The following is a 16,277-nucleotide window of genomic DNA, read 5'->3' as shown; positions in this document are numbered from 1 at the left end:
AAAGGTACACATCATGGTGCACTTCTCAGTCCCTTGATCCCCTTTCCTGTCCAATCTCCAAATTCTTGGACTATTTATGGCATCTCTCTGAATCAGGTCTTAAAACCTCTTCTATCAGAATGCATGTCAGTGCGGTAGCCGCCTTCCATAAGGGTATTGGGGGTAATCCTATTTCAGTACAACCCCTAGTAACACGCTTTCTTAAGGGCTTGCTCCATCTAAAGCCGCCCTTGCGTCCTCCGGCCCCATCCTGGGACCTTAACCTGGTTCTTGGTCGTCTTATGAAACCTCCTTTCGAACCTCTGCACTCCTGTGACTTTAAATATCTCACTTGGAAAGTGTTATTCCTTTTGGCTATTACTTCAGCTCGCAGGGTTAGTGAATTACAGGCCCTAGTTACCTATCCGCCTTACACTAAGCTCCTGCAGGACCGCGCGGTACTCCGCACTCACCCTAAATTTTTACCTAAGGTAGTTTCTGAGTTTCATATCAATCAATCCATCATACTACCTATCTTTTTTCCCAGGCCCCACTCCAACTCTGGAGAGCAGACCCTGCATATCCTAGACTGTAAACGAGCTCTAGCTTTTTACCTAGACCGTACAGTTTCCCATAGGAAGAGCACTCAATTATTCGTCTCTTTCCATCCTAATAAGTTGGGACAACCTGTGGGTAAGCAGGCTCTTTCTTCCTGGTTGGCGGACTGCATTTCTTTTTGCTATGAGCAAGCTGGCATTCCTTTTCAAGACCGTGTTAAAGCACACTCTGTGAGGGCCATGGCGACGTCAGTGGCACACCTTCGATCGGTGCCGCTTCCTGACATCTGCAAAGCTGCAACCTGGAGTTCTCTCCATACCTTTGCAGCCCATTATTGTTTGGACAAGGCTGGAAGACAGGACTCCATCTTCGGCCAGTCTGTCTTGCGTAACCTTTTTCCAACCTGATGTACCAACACCCTTCCACCTACCCGGTTGGGTGCGGATGCCCTTTCCCAAATTTCTCCTCACTTATTGTGCCTGCTGCACACCGTTGGGTACATTTGGTGCAAGTCGGGACATCCTCAGCTCTGTACTCACCCATTTGTGAGGACAACCATCCTGCTTGTCCTGTGAGAAAGCAAATGTTGCTTACCTGATGTAACAGGTGTTCTCACAGGACAGCAGGATGTTAGTCCTCACGAAACCCCGCCCGCCTCCCCGCGGTGTTGGGTTCGTTTTATTCTTACTTTCTAGGCACTGCCTGTAGCTTTGAAAATCAGACTGAAGGGAGACCCCTGCTGGCTGCAGGGTCAGTGCCTTGCTGGGCGTGCCCAGTAGGGGCCAGTCAAAGTTCTGTTTAAACTTTGACAGAAGTTTTCCGTGGTGGGCTCCATCCTCGATGTCACCCATTTGTGAGGACTAACATCCTGCTGTCCTGTGAGAACACCTGTTACATCAGGTAAGCAACATTTGCTATATTTTTTTCAATAAGCAGGGCCTCTCAGAGCTTTTGCTCTACTGTCTATGTGTGGGAATTCCTGCTCGGGCGTGGCCACGTAAGCCTTTTCAGTCTTTTTTTTTTTTTTTTTTTTTTTTTAGTACCATCACAGATGTGTACCTCTATCTCTTTAGTTTTTCTGTGCTGCCATCTCAGCAAATCCATTCCTCTTATTGGGGGATCCAGCTTTAGGAGTAAGTGACTCCAGGACTCATACCTGAGAGTCTGGCTCTGGTTATCTCACTGATTTCCATTCTTCCATTCATTGTCTGTGGTTCTAGATTTTGCACCAAATATTTTGGTTTCCATCCCTGACAATTCTAGTTCCTGCTCTCTAGTTCCATCAGTGACAGTAGTTCCAGGGGCTCTAATCACAATTGTTCCTGACTTCGGGCTGACTATGCTAAGGCCTGATTTTGGTTCCATGACTACTTGGGTACTGGCTTCCCCAAGACTGGTCTGAGATTCTTGGGAAATCCAGTCTGTAGTTCAAGGGAACCGCATGGCATTTAAAGTGCAACTCCTATCAGGTCTTCACATCCCCCTACCAGTGTTCTAGTTTGCTCTCTTAAAAACATATATTTTAGAGAGCATTCAAGAAAACCAGGACCTAAGGCAATAGGAAGAGAGGGGGATATTATGTCAGGGGCTACAAAGTTTGAACCTTTGGCCCTGATAGTTGCAGGCTGGAGTCCTGAAGCCTTGCCACAGAGACTGCTGACTTTCCAGGGAGTTAGAGAATTCTTCTCCTTTTTTTATTTAAAAGACATGCCTCTGATGGTTCCCCATGGGAAACAACCAGAGCTGGTCTAGAATTGAGGCCAGGATGAAAACAGCTCCAGCTAAGCACACCTTACTGATCCAATAAACGCCTTGGTGAATATCCAGTGGAAACTCTTGTTAGTCTGATTTTTGTTCCTGGTCCTGCTCAAATTATCCCAGCAACTCCTGTTCCAGTCTCTGGATCTACCCATGGGCCTTTACAGTAGGCTTCTAGCTCCTGCCCATGCCTGGACTCTTAACACCACCTTGGGATCTAGCCTCTCAAGATTGATACCTTTGTGCTGGGATGCTTCCTGATATGCACATACTATATAAATTTATTTACATTTGTTGATCAGGAAGTCAGTCAGACCCAAACTTTGTTAAACTGTGTCCTGGGAGGCAGCAGGGTACATTCAAGATATTTAGAGTATAAAAACACTCTTGTCATGGCATTATGTGACACACATGCAATCTTTTCTAATCTGTACCACATGACCTATATGGAATTTAAAGGTCATAGATTAAACCTGAGATAAATATAGAACAGTAATGACTGTTCTAATCATTAATACTCCCCAAGTTTGCATGGAAATGATGGAATAGGACATAATCATAGTCTGATTTCTTTTCTTTTTTTTATATGGCTGTTCAGGATCAGATTTAGGCATAGCAACATAGAATTTGACACCCAAGGCATGTGCTTAAAGGTACCTAAAAACTGGGACGACCTCTGTTCTGGAGGCAAAATCTCCCAGACTTAATCCTATGACTGTGAGCCAATAATAGTGATTGGAACAAAACTTGAAAGTCCACAGGAACTCCAAAAGCTGTTGAAAAGAATGTTTTATTCATTTATAGAAACTGACATCTTAATGAATCACAGGGATGAGTTCTTGTGGACTTTCAAATTTTGTCCCAATCGCTGCTATTGTCACTGAAGTATACCAGTGATTTTGAGTTTGCACCTACTTTGTTTGGCCTTTGCCTATGAGCACCATAGTTTTAAATCTGACCCTGTTCAGGCATTTTTGCCTGTTCAGGGAAACCACTGAAAGTACTAACTGATTTTAAAGTTTTCAAGAAAAAATTGAAAGCCTTATTATTCATTGAAGCTTTCAGGAACAGAGATGGTCTATTTTGCTACTATTTTTTTATTTATTTTTCTATTTTTACGTTTTTCTTAGATTTTAAAATGTTTTACAGCATTGTTTTAAATTATATATATGTCACTATTAGAAAATTTTTTGTGTGATTGTAGACAATGATTATTACAATATTTTAGGCTTTGTTACCCGCCTAGCATGATCGCTTTATAGGCGTGCTATAAATTTAGAAATAAAAGTAAAATGATAGATTATGACAATTTATATAAATAGATAACAGATAATTAAAGCATTTCAGATATGTTTAGGTTACTTCACATCTGCTATAGATAGATATTAGAGTTGAGTATCTATGCAGCTTGCCGAGCTAATGTAAAATTTATTTTTTTTTATCCATCATTGTTTTTTAAATGGATTGCCAGTTAGAACAGTAGTGGAAAACGTCTGCTGAAGCAGGGAATACTAACCAATAAACTATTCTCATGTTTGAAGTCAAAGATTGAGGGCAGTATGTATATCTGTACAGCGCTGTATATGTTTAGTAGTGCTTTAAAATAATAGCAATAGTATTGCCTCTGCAGGTTTCAGCCTAAGAGGTCAGGTGCTACATAATGCCAAAAATATAATTTAAGGTGAATTGAAATGAGTCTTTACCATGCAAAGACTAGACAAGATGGCTACATCAAAATTTTTTTCCTAGCATGTGGATAGATGGATTCAGGATCAGTGGGTTATGCACCTCTACCAGTAGATGGAGACGGAGAAAACTGACATCACTGTAAATATAGTCCTGCCATGACTATTTATTTATTTATTTATTTAAGGTTTTTTACTGTACAGACATTCATTGGCGGAACATCATATTGGTTTACAGACAAACATCAGCCTGCCAGTATTCTCTGTCTCCAGTAGATGGTAGACGTGCATTTCTCTACTGGGGATTGCTTCAAAATTTGGAGGATAATTAATAGTAACATAGTAATGATGGCAGAAAAAAGACCAAAATGGTCCATCTAGTCTGCCCAGCAAGCTTCCCACGGTAGTAACTGCCGCTCCGTACAGGTTACCCCCATGTTTCTCTTAAGGGTAGTATAGGAGCTATGAGTTGCCGCGCTCTTCTGAGGTGAAACCTAATAGTTCCTCCCCCGGTTGAGAATTCCTGAGGTGATTTCCATGGTCCCTCAGATGAATGCCTTGGTCTGGTAGCTGATTCTTCATGGAGGCCATGCAAGAATTGATTGATCTTGAGTGGGATGCCCCAGAGGCAAATTTCAAAGGGAGTCTGTGGATTTAACTGATTTAGGCAGCTGAAAGGCAGCAGGTGCAGGAAGCTGAGCATGGCAGTAATTGTATATGCCCTCTCCCCCCGCAGCCGGGATTGTTGTAAGACTTCCTTCGGTTTCCATGCTTGGCAAGCCATTCCTATGCTCGTTCCCACTCTTGTGGGGGGTTAAGGGACCTGGGTAGCCTGATGGGTTGAGTAGTCCAAGTGGACTAGGCCCTGTGGTTAGGCTTCTTTTAGTGCACTGCATGGTAGGCTGCAACAGTGTGTTCTCGTGCCTTTTTCCTGTACATTCAGCTGTCCTCTGCAGGACTGTCAGTGTGTTCCAGTGCATCTGGCTGTGCGTCTGAATTGTGCACCTAGTTTCTTTTGGGCATGCTGCCTGTGTGCACATTCTGGAACATATTGGCTGTGCACCCAGGATTGGCGCGGCAACAGTGTGCTTAAGTTTTGCGGCACATAGCCTCGGAAACCTACATTTTGTGTACATAAAATTTGTGCTCCTGAATTTTTTAGCGACACACATCTTCAGTCGCTTGTTAAGTATACTGATGGATTAATGGTGCCTGTGGCTAAGGAAACTAAGCTCCTTACCCTCCATGCTGCCTGGCCTATTCGGGGATCTCAGCCTAGAGTGCCCTCTAACTTGTGTCAGTGCTGCTTAGAGGATCAGTGTGAATTATCTTCCTTTGATTTTACTAAGCCTGGTTCTTCCCAGCCTGACGAGGGCATGGTTTAAGGACATATCAGAAGGGATGCCTGACCTTGGAACTCCCCTTCATTGATTCCTCTACAGGTGATGGTAGCTCAGTGGGTGCCTCTGGTTTTGGCATGGATCCTTCTGCCTTTTCTTGGGTAGAAGTTTTTCAAGGATTGCAATCTTTTCTTCAGGTGCAGTCCTCTGCCCCGTCCAGTCCTGTCAGGTTAGATTCTCAGGTGGAGGCCTCTCCCTCTTTCTGGTATTACTGTTAAGCGCTGAAGTATACCTCTATTGACTGCAGGTACTCCCGATAGGTATGTGGATGGCATTGATGAGGCAGATCCTGACTCTCTCTGGAGGATGGGGAAATTTTCTCTTCTCTGGGACTGGACCGTATAGGACTATGATGCAGTTCTTTCATAAAGATGAAGTGCTGGCCCTGGTTTCCCAGACTTTGAAGATGCTGGGAGTACTGGGGCAGATTCCATGTCTGAATCAAAGAAAAATCCCATTTTGGTTTCTTTGCGTAAAGCCTCTTGTCTTTTCCCTGTTATGGAGGCCATGCAAGAATTGATTGATCTTGAGTGGGATGCCCCAGAGGCAAATTTCAAAGGGAGTCTGACCTTGGAAGGCCTGTACCCTTTGGATCCAGTGGTCAGAGAGCTTCTGCTTTTTCTGAAAGTGAATATGCTTGTCTGTGCCATCTCTAAATCGGCAATTTATTCCCGTGGCGGGAGGAGTGGCCTTGAAGGATGTGCATGATAGGAGGATTAAGGCCATCCTTAAGCAAGCATTTGAATCGGTGGCAATAACCTTGCAGATAGCTTCTTGTTGTTCCCTGGTGGCTCGCTCTTGTTTGCTTCTCTCTCAGGAGGTTGATGACTCTGGTGTGAATTCCAGGCCAGTTATGGAACTTGCCACCGACTTTTTACCAGATGTGGGCTGCAATTTGGTCTGCACGTCAGCCAGAGGAGTGGTTTCAGTAATAGCGGCCAGGCATCTATTATGGCTGAGAAATTGGTTGGTCGATGTGACCTCCAATGCTAATTTTACGAAATTGCCCTTTAAAGGCTTGCTTTTGTTTGGGAGAGAGTTGTAGAAACTGGCCAATAAGTGGGGCAATATCTCAGTTGCTGGAGGATAAGAAGCAGTCACCACGCACCTTTGGTATGAGGGATTGTTTTAGGGGTTCCAGGCGGTTTCGTCCCTACAGAGGGGTGACCTTTCAGAAGACTCGGCCTTTCGGTAGGTCTCAGTCCTTTTGTCCCAGACAGCCCAGGCAGGGCGTGGGCTCGGATAGTGGTTACCTCCCAAGCCTCCCAATGAAGGTTTGCCGACCTACACCGGGAAATGAGATAAGGGGCATGTCACGCTCTCTTTTATCAGAGGAGGGTCGGATCAGTGGGTCCTGGAGGTGATAAGACAGGGATATGTGCTGGAGTTCCGCAGTGTTCCTCGGGAAATGTTCATGGTGTCTCCCTGCTGCTCCCCGCAGAAGAAGCAGGCAGTGGAGTGTACACAGTCAAAGCTCCTCAGTCTGAGGTTTCAGTACCCACATCTCATTAAATAAGGGTTGATATTTCATTTATTAGTTGTGTGTGTGATTTGCGGGCGACTCATTTTTGCATGGAAACTTTATGCTCAGTGATAATGGCTGGGCAGTCTGGCGTTTCTCACCTCCTTGGATCTGTCAGAGGTGTATCTCCATATTCCCATCCAATGGCAGCACCAGCATTTTCTGTGTTTCACAGTGTTAGTATGCCATTACCAGTTCTGGGCGCTGACTTTTGGTCTGGCCACTGCTCCCAGAACTTTTTCCAATGTTATGGTAGTGGTGGCGGCAGAGTTGAGAAAGTAAGGGATCCTGGTACATCTGTATTTGGACGACTAGCTGATTCAGGCCAGGTCTCTGGAAGAGAGCAGCCTAGTGACATGCACAGTGATCTCCCTATTACAGGAGCCTAGATGGTGAACCTAGCCAAGAGAAGTCTTCAGCGATCTCAGTTATTTGAGTATCTAGGTGGTCGGTTTGACAAGAAGCGGGGCAAAGTTTTCCTGCCAGATGCTTGTATTCAGAAGTTGATGATGCAGGTGTGTTGCTTGATGAACACTATATGCCCGACTCTGTGGTCCTATATGCAGACACTCTGGTGGCAACCCTGGAAGTGGTGCCGTGGGCGAGAGTGCATTTGCATCCTCTTCAATGCTGCCTGTTGTATAGTTGGAACCTGCAGTCTCAGCACTATTTGATTCGGCTCCACCTACCGATGAAAGTCTGCTCTCACCTCCAGTGGTAGTTGCAAGTGGATCATTTGAGAGAGGGAATCTCCCTCACATCGCTGGACTGGTTGGTACTCATGAAGATGCGAGCCTTCAGGATTGGGGAGCTCACTGTAAAGAACTAACGGCGCAAGAGTGCTGGGATACAGAAGAGTATCTCTGGAACATCAATCAGCTGGAAGCCCGGTCGGTCCGGTTGGCATGCTTGTAGTTCAACTGCAGGGTTGAGCGGTCGGGGTAATGTCGGTCAGCGCAATGATGGTGGATTATACCAATTGGCAGGGAGGAACCAAGAGCCAGTAGACATTGCAGGAGATAGACCAACTTATGGAATGGGCAGAAGTGCATCTTCAGGACTTCTCGGCCTTGCACATTGCAGGAAGAGACAATGTAAGAGTAGACTTTCTCAGTAGGAAGAGTCTGGACCCAGGAGATTTGGTATTGTTGGATAAGGCATTTCAGCTGATAGTGGATCGCTGGGGCCTTCCATTTCTAGACCTGCTGGTGACTTCTCACAATGCGCAGGTTCCTTGATTCTTCAGTTGCAGGAGAGATCTGAAGTACTTGGGTATCGATGCTTTCGTGCAGGTCTGGCAGTAAGACACAGTGCTTTATGCCTTTCCTCCATGGCATGTGTTGGGCAGAATAGTTTGGAGGGTCTAAGGCAGGGGTCGGGAACCTTTTTGGCTGAGAGAGCCATGAACGCCACATATTTAAAAATGTAATTCCATGAGAGCCATACAAGACCTACTAAATTAATTTACTACACCCCCCTACTCTCCTGATGCCCCCACAAGACCTGCCAAATTAATTTACTACAACCCCCCACCCTCCTGACACCCCCCCCCCCCCAAGACCTGCCAAAAGTCCCTGGTGGTCCAGCGGGGGTCCAGGGCTCGCAGACAAATCTTTAATAAAAAAAAGGTCACTCTCTCCTCCCTCCCCTCCCCTCAGATACTCTCTCCTCCCTCCCCTCAGTCACTCCCCACCGCCGCTACTGCTCCTCGCCGCTGCTACTACACCTTGCCACCGCTGCCGCCGCTACTCCCCGCCGCCGCTGCTGCTACTCCTCGCTGTCACCGCCGCCGCTACTGCTCCTCCCAGCACCATTTTGTTTTTGCAGGCACGCACTGCTCAGACAGACATGCTCGCCCACGCATGCATTTGCAGGCCGTCGGTCAGAGCCCAGATGGAGCAGACGGAAGATCTGGGGGGGGGGGGCTTCCCTTCCCTTCCCTTCCCTTCTCTTCTCTCCCTCCCGCGCACCGCCGCCACTGCTCCTCGCTGCCGCCCCTCGCCGCCATAAGCCCATGTTTGATTTGTCTGCGAGCCAGATGCAGCCATCGAAAGAGCCACATCTGGCTCGCGAGCCATTGGTTCCCGATCCCTGGTCTAAGGTCACAGGAGGATGGTGCTTGTCATGGCACCGGATTGGCCCAGGAGACCATGGTATGCAGCTTTGTGAAGGCTCCTGGCAGACTCCTCCCTCTGCCTTCCGGTGCACAGGAATTTGTTGCAGTAGGGATCTGTTCTTCACGAAGATCTGACTCTGATTTTTCTTACGGCATGGCGCTTGAGAGGGCTCGCTTGCTGAAGCGTGGATCTTCTACTGTGGTGATTGCACCTTGTTACAAACACAAAAGTTCTCCACTTCCTTAGCCTATGTGCAGGTTTGGTGAGTGTTTTGAGGATTGGTCTGAAGATCAAGTAGTGCTTCCTCGTTCAGTTAAGATTCAGCTCATTTTGGAATTTTTGCAGGTTGGCTCTTAATTCATTGAAGGTACAGGCTCCTGTTTCAGGATCCAGGTGAATGGCGAATCCTTATTGGCTCATCCAGATGTGGCCCATTTCTTGAGGGGAGTGAAACATCTCCATCCTCCCTTGCTGGCACCCGTGTGCAATCTTAATCTGGTGTTGGATTTTTTGGCGGACCCTACATTTTGACCATTGTATGGCTTTTCATTGTGGTTACTGACCTTGAAACGGTGTTTCTGGTGGTGATATGTTCTGTGCGTCAAATTTCCGAGCTGCAGGCCTTGTCTTGCTGGGAACCCTTCCTTCAGGTGACTCCAGGGGCGATATAGCTGTGTACTGTTCCTTCTTTTTTGCCTAAAATGGTCTCAAATTTTCACTTGAATAAGTCCATTTCCTTGCCATCCCTGCGTAGGGAAAGAAGAATATCGCCTGTTGTCGTGAGGTATCTGGAGGTTTCTAAACATTTCCGATCACCTGTTTCTTCTTCATGGTGGAGGTAAACAGGGCAAGCCGGCTTTGCAGTCTACAATAGCTCGCTGGATTAAGGAGGTAGTCACAGCCACATATGTGGCTACTGAAAAGCCATTGCTTAGTCAGGTTAGGGCTTATCCTAACCAGGGCTCAGGCTGTGTTAATGGGCAGAGGTTAGATTGTTGTCTCCTTCCGACTTTTGCTGAGCTGCGACATGGTCCTCCTTGCACACCTTTTCCAGGTATTATCATCTAGATATGTAGGCATGGGAGGACGCTGCCTTTGCATGTGCGGTGTTGACTGGACCACAAGGCAGCATCCCATGCTATTCTGGAGTAGCTTTGGTACATCCCACTGGTCCTGAATCCATCTATCCACATGCTAGGACATGAGAAATTACTACTTATCTGATAATTTCCTTTTCCTTAAGGTGGATAGATGGATTCAGCTTCCCACCCTTATCTTCTGAATGATTGTGTGATGATGGTCCTCTGTAGCTGCATGTTCCAGGGGATTACTGGTAAGTGTTCATCCAGTCCCTAGCCTAGCATGCATATGTTCTTGCCTGAATTCACCTTTTCTTGTTGGTTGAGTACAGAAATGGTTGTCTGTTTTTAATCAAGTTTTTTGCTAGTCTGTCCACAGTTGCTTTTGAAGAGAATACTGGCAGACTGATGTCACAGTATATATAGTCTTGCCATGATGTCAGTTTGCTCCATCTCTATCTGCTGGTAGAAGTCATTAACCCATTGGTCCTGAACCCATCTGTCTAGATTAATGAAAAGGAAATTATCAAGTAAGTAGTAATTTCTCATTTTTGCAAAATACTTGTTATTGAAAAGCAGCAAAACACTCAATAAATGATATATTTCAACTTTGATAATATATCATAGGAAAATATTCCAAAACACAGCAGTAAACTGACAAGTAAAATAACAATGGTACGTTCCCAACACTGGATTGAAAGGTAATAGTTTGTATGGGCTACTTCAATTTTAATTGAACAGAGTTTACAAGTAAAAATGAAAGATGAGAAAAATGTACCATAAGCCTATTTGTATCTCCAGGCAGCTTTAAAAAAATGCAGAAAAGGAAGTTGAATGATGTCAATGATTAATTTTTATACTGTTTTAATAATAAATTAATTCTGTGGTTTGTCTAGACATCTGTTAATGGGAGATGTGTTGTGTGTGTGTGTGTGTATATATATATATATATATATATATATATATATATATATTAGGGCCTGTACATATTTTGAAAATATTATCTACAAAGTATATTTTATAATTTGTTTTTGAGTTACTTCTTTTACCCATGAACCACTAAATTTTAATCTGATAGATAACTTTAAAGAGCTGCATAGTATGACCTCTTTTCAATGGAAAACAGAGTGGATTTAAGATACCAATGTTTTAGAGACTTCTCAGTATTCTGCTGCAAAAAAAGTTAACTAGGTCTGACTAGTTACTTCCATAATTAGGAGGAATGACACAAACCTTTCTGTCCTAATTGAAATTAATGAAAATATTTCTGTTCTAGGTTTGTGAGACCATGAACTTGGCTGAGATTTGTGATAATGCCAAAAAAGGGAGAGAATATGCTCTTTTGGGAAACTATGACTCCTCAATGGTTTATTATCAGGGTGTAATCCAGCAGATTCAGAGGCATAGCCAAACAGTCCGAGACCCCGTGATAAGAAGCAAATGGCAACAGGTATGCTAATACCACATGCAGCTTTCAGTTTTAGAGCTCTACTCTTCATTAAGAAAATGTATAGTTCTGTATTCATGTATCTTGTATGTCATTAATTTTTAAACAGATAAATTGTTTGGATGAAAAATCGAGGTGCATAAGTTGACTGTACTTGACATTTCAATGAAAATGTTCCTGACATTTTTAGGTATGGTGATATATTCTAATTTAAATCCAGTGTCTTTTTTCTAATTAGCATTTCCTTTGCTAAGTAACAAATTAGTTATGTGTAGATAATTATTTGTTTTGGAAATACTGTAATGAAAATTATTTTTTTCTCTTGGAATGGACTGTGATTTCATGAGAATTGACCTTATTACAAAAAGTTAATGGGCATATATCTGCAAGCTTGCACTTTCTTCCCCTAGAGTAACATGTAATAGGAGTTCAATTCAGAGTCTGAATTGTTTTAATTCTCCTTTTGGTAACTACTTACCAGCTTCTCAGGAAAAAGCCAAAGAGAGGAAAAAACATTTTGTTTTAACCAAAGATATAATTCATTTATAACTTACACTTTCATCAATCATAAAAAGAACATCAAATTAAATATTGATTAAATTAATGGAAATTATTTTTATGCAAGTTTTTCAGATTTGTTTTTTTTGTAACCGGTAAAACAGAATTTCTCATTTGCTGAGTCCCTGTCCTCAGAGTTCGGCTTTATATTTGTAACTTTTTGTCTGTAAGAGACCAGTTCCTGAAGTAATCTTTAGAAGTATTCTTTTGGCTCCACTGCTTTTAGGAGTCCATTGCACTACCTGAAAGGAAAGTTTCCACAGCTTGAGTTCTGCAGCCTTCTCAGATTTCCACTGTCCTCTGGTAGCACAGATTTGTTGCCTTCTCTAGGATCTTTGCAGGGCTGATAAAAGCCTTTCCAGACTTTGAGCAGAATGACCTTGGGGACATTTTACATCAATAAACAGGCTGACTTAACAATTACATGTGATATCATCCGGCAGCACCGAATGGATTCTTCTGACTAGTAGACCTTTGAATTCTACTGAGCGTGTGCAGGAGTTCCCGTGCGGGCATTTCCTCGAGTCTCCTCAGTCATTTTTTGTCAGAGTATAGCATGGACATATATTCAGTCTTTCTGGTTATTTTTTTTTCAACATTTTTTAAAGATTATTTTTTTCATTGTTTTCTTACTTTTAGTTACCTTGCTGCTCTGCAGACCCCAGAATAGCAATTTTCGGTGCTTAAAAAAACCCAACAAAAAACAAAAAAAACAAAAAACTAAAACAAAAACTTGCATCCTCAGAATGACTGGCAGGAAGAAACAGAGTAGTTAAAGGTGATAACCTTGCTCCGGACTGTGCCCAGACAAATTTTTATGCCTGTGAACAGAGATCCCACATTCTCAACATTCCAGGCTTAGAGGAACTGCATATGTCTCTCAGAAAATATGCAATAGATCCTCCTTCCACAGTGCAGTGTCACTGTCTCACTGGGAAATGAGCAGAACTCCCCCATTAATTGAAATTGAAGCCATGGGGTTGAGCGATTTACAATCACCTTGCATTGATTGGGGAGCTTGCATTGAGGAATTGTACTTCTGCATTGACACCATTGCCACAAGGTGCCTCTGTACTCTTGATTTTTGGTGCACCGATGCATACATTGATGATCAATGCACTCTATGCAAAGGAAGCATCAATGCAAAGGACATCAATGTACAAAATAAGTGTGGTTGCCCATATGAAGTAGTCACTTTGATGCAATCGATGCATGCATTGACAAAAACATCCTTGCTTCACAATCGAACTGCATTCCTACACAGTTGTATGCAAGCCACCTTAGGACAGCTGCTGAAGGCGTCATCTTGCCTCTGCCCCCTTATTCCTTCTAAGTTGATAAAAGAGGGCTTCTGCATAGAAATTACATCTCCAGTATGTTTCATACTGGTTTCCTCCAAAAAATTATAAAAGAAATAAAAGAAACTAGCTATTGAGTTGTCTCCGTAGAGGATGGTCTACCACCTACACTGGATCAGAGAATACATCAGTTTCTCGACCAGATTGCAAGACTAGTGAGAAACTTCTTTATCTAAATAGATGGATGGCATAATTTAGGTGCTTCTCTCCAACATTTCTGTACTCAATACGGAGTCCCATTATCACTAGTCCAGCTGAACACTTCATCAGAACCCCTGATATAGGGTAGTTCTTCTCCTCCTACTCCTCTGACCTGCTTTACCCTCAATGAGGCCCTCAGAAGGTTCCCCCCCCCCCCCCAATTGCCTTTGTTGCAATTGCGGTCCTATGTTAGAGTAATCTTGCATTCAGAGAGATACACCTTGTAACCCATTCTCCAGTTACGCCTAACCATAGATCGCTTGGAGCATCTCTTCAGGACTATACATACTACTCTGTCATCCTGTGGAACAAGATAAGTGCTTACACAGTAGTTGATTCACACAGTGTCTGCACAGTTTGTCTTTATGCAACCTATGATTAGACAAGCCCAGTGTCTCACGGGCTTGATAATATAAGCCACAGAGTTCACTGTGGCAATATATGACGGTTGCCAGACTTATTCATACATTAAGTTCTCTTTCCTAGCCAAATCTTTATTATTTTGATTGTTCATACTTTTTGGCTATTATTGAGTAATATTTTATTACTACTCAAGAAATGCAGCATATCACAGCAGCAGCAGCTCCCCCCAAGCTTCAAACATACATTACACGAAGGGGGCAATGCTGAGTGCTCAAGCGCAACATCTGCACCATCTCCTGACACTGAAGTCTGCCTAGGTGAGTCCAATTTCGTAATTGCGGGTGAAGCAGCAGGGGTTGTGCGCCAAAAATCAGATGCAGATAAGGGCAAGAGAACTATGAAAGGGGGCAAGCGAAAAGAATAAACGCAGGTAGAAGGCCCATTCTGGGTGAGGCTCCAGCAATTCATCATCTGAGTCCTTGTCATCAGAATCATCATCTGACGAGGACCAAAGAAGGGACAGACAATGCAGTGGATGCCTCATGTGGGCCCCCGGCGCTGACGTCTTTGTCACAGCTATGGGAGAGTGTCCCCAGGTCTCACTTGAAGAAGATCAAAAAATGGACATATATTGACATCTTCAGAATTATGGAGGGACGACGACAAGAAAGAAGCAGGAAGACAAATACCAAGCGGGACCCAGGCACCCAGCGTAAACAAGCCCGTACCACGAACATCATTAATTGGACGAGGACATTTCTGCGGATGATGAGCATGTTCGGCCAGGGCGATGTGTCGCAATATGGGCCCATCCTGAGCTATGGAGATACCATACTGGAAGCTTATCGTGAGTACAAAGGCTGGGCCTGGCTAAATTTATGATGAGTTCTGAGAAAAAATGGAGGAGAGTCGTCATATTTCATGGGTAGCAGAGGATGTCAGCCTCTGGCTGAGCCAGATGAAAAGTAAAGCCTTGGATTCCAGCACCAACAGTAAACTGCCAGCCAAGTCAGGGCACCAAATAACGTCGCCCAGACATGCCACCATCAGCACTTTCAGCAAGGGCACTTTCTGGCGATTATAACAAATCATCTTGTGCTTTCCAAGACTGTAAGTTCAAGCACGCTTGTTTCATCTGCCTCACCCCGCACTCAGCTACAAAATGCCCAAAGAAGAACAATGGAGGGAGTAAATGCAGAGCTAAACAAATATAATCTTCTTAGTTTAGCACCAGCTCCCATAAGTCTGGATGCCATGTGGCCATGGCTCAGTATATATCCCAAGAGAAAAGTAGCAGAAAAACTACTGAACGGTTTTCAGCACGGTTTCCCTGTACCTTTTCAGGGCAATATCGAAGGAATGTAAGCAGCGAACATCTCTCACAGGGTGAAGCGGAAAATTGATTCTGAATTAGCCATGAGCAGAATCGCCGGACCATTCACTTTCTCCTATTTAGCAACATGCTGATCACCCCGCTAGCCATCATCCCAAAAAAGTAACTGGGAAAGTATTGCTTAATCCAAAACTTGTCTTTCCCAGTCAGTGCCTCAGTGAATGACTATTTGCCAGAAGAGGAGTGGGCGGTGCAGTATGCATCATTCGACAGTGCAATTGCCATTCTTCAAGAATGCGGCAAAGGGGCCTCATGGCAAAGACCGGCATCGAGTCCACATTCTGCTTGCTTCCGGTCAAGCCCAACAGTTTCCCTTTTACTGGGTTGATGTTTTAAAAGAGAGTACTATTTCGATAAATACATGCCAATAGGGTGCTCTCTATCATGGGCATACTTCGAGTTGTTCAGATCATTTCTTCACTGGGTCACCACTCAGAAAGCTGGAATGGAGAACATAGTCCACTATTTAGACGATTTGTTGTTCGTGGGCCCATCTGATCTAACATGCGCACACTTGCTGCTATTAGAGTTCCGCAGCTTAGCTCTCGAATTTGGTGTGCCTCTAGCCCAGGACAAAACCGAAGGTCCCTCCATGGTCACCAGATTTCAAGGAATAGAGCTAGACTCCATTGCAATGATATCTTGATTGCCTCAAGACAAGCTGCATAACATGTAGAGCATGCTCAGACATGCGCTGGGCACTAAGAAATTGACCTTAATTGAGGACCAATCACTCATTGGCACCCTAAACTTTACCTGCCGGGTCATACCAATGGGGAGGGCTTTCTTGAGGAGGTTGACTACCTGCACAGCGAAAGTAAGTTGTCCGATCCATTAGGACCTGGCTATATGGTCATCC

General features: G+C 44.2%; 1 protein-coding gene across 5 annotated transcripts in view; it reads left to right on the top strand.

Annotated features, from left to right (window-relative positions):
• KATNAL1 (katanin catalytic subunit A1 like 1) overlaps window positions 1-16,277 on the top strand; it is a 228,585-nt gene that overhangs the window by 30,458 nt on the left and 181,850 nt on the right. For all 5 annotated transcript variants that reach the window (XM_029602623.1, XM_029602625.1, XM_029602624.1 and 2 more), the window contains exon 2: window positions 11,375-11,548. In XM_029602623.1, coding sequence (XP_029458483.1) covers window positions 11,375-11,548 — 174 coding nt within the window. The remainder of the gene's footprint in view (window positions 1-11,374; window positions 11,549-16,277) is intronic.

Source organism: Rhinatrema bivittatum, chromosome 5 (genome assembly GCF_901001135.1).
Source record: "Rhinatrema bivittatum chromosome 5, aRhiBiv1.1, whole genome shotgun sequence".
NCBI classification, from domain to species: Eukaryota; Metazoa; Chordata; class Amphibia; order Gymnophiona; family Rhinatrematidae; genus Rhinatrema; species Rhinatrema bivittatum.
This window is presented reverse-complemented; position numbering and strand designations above follow the sequence as displayed.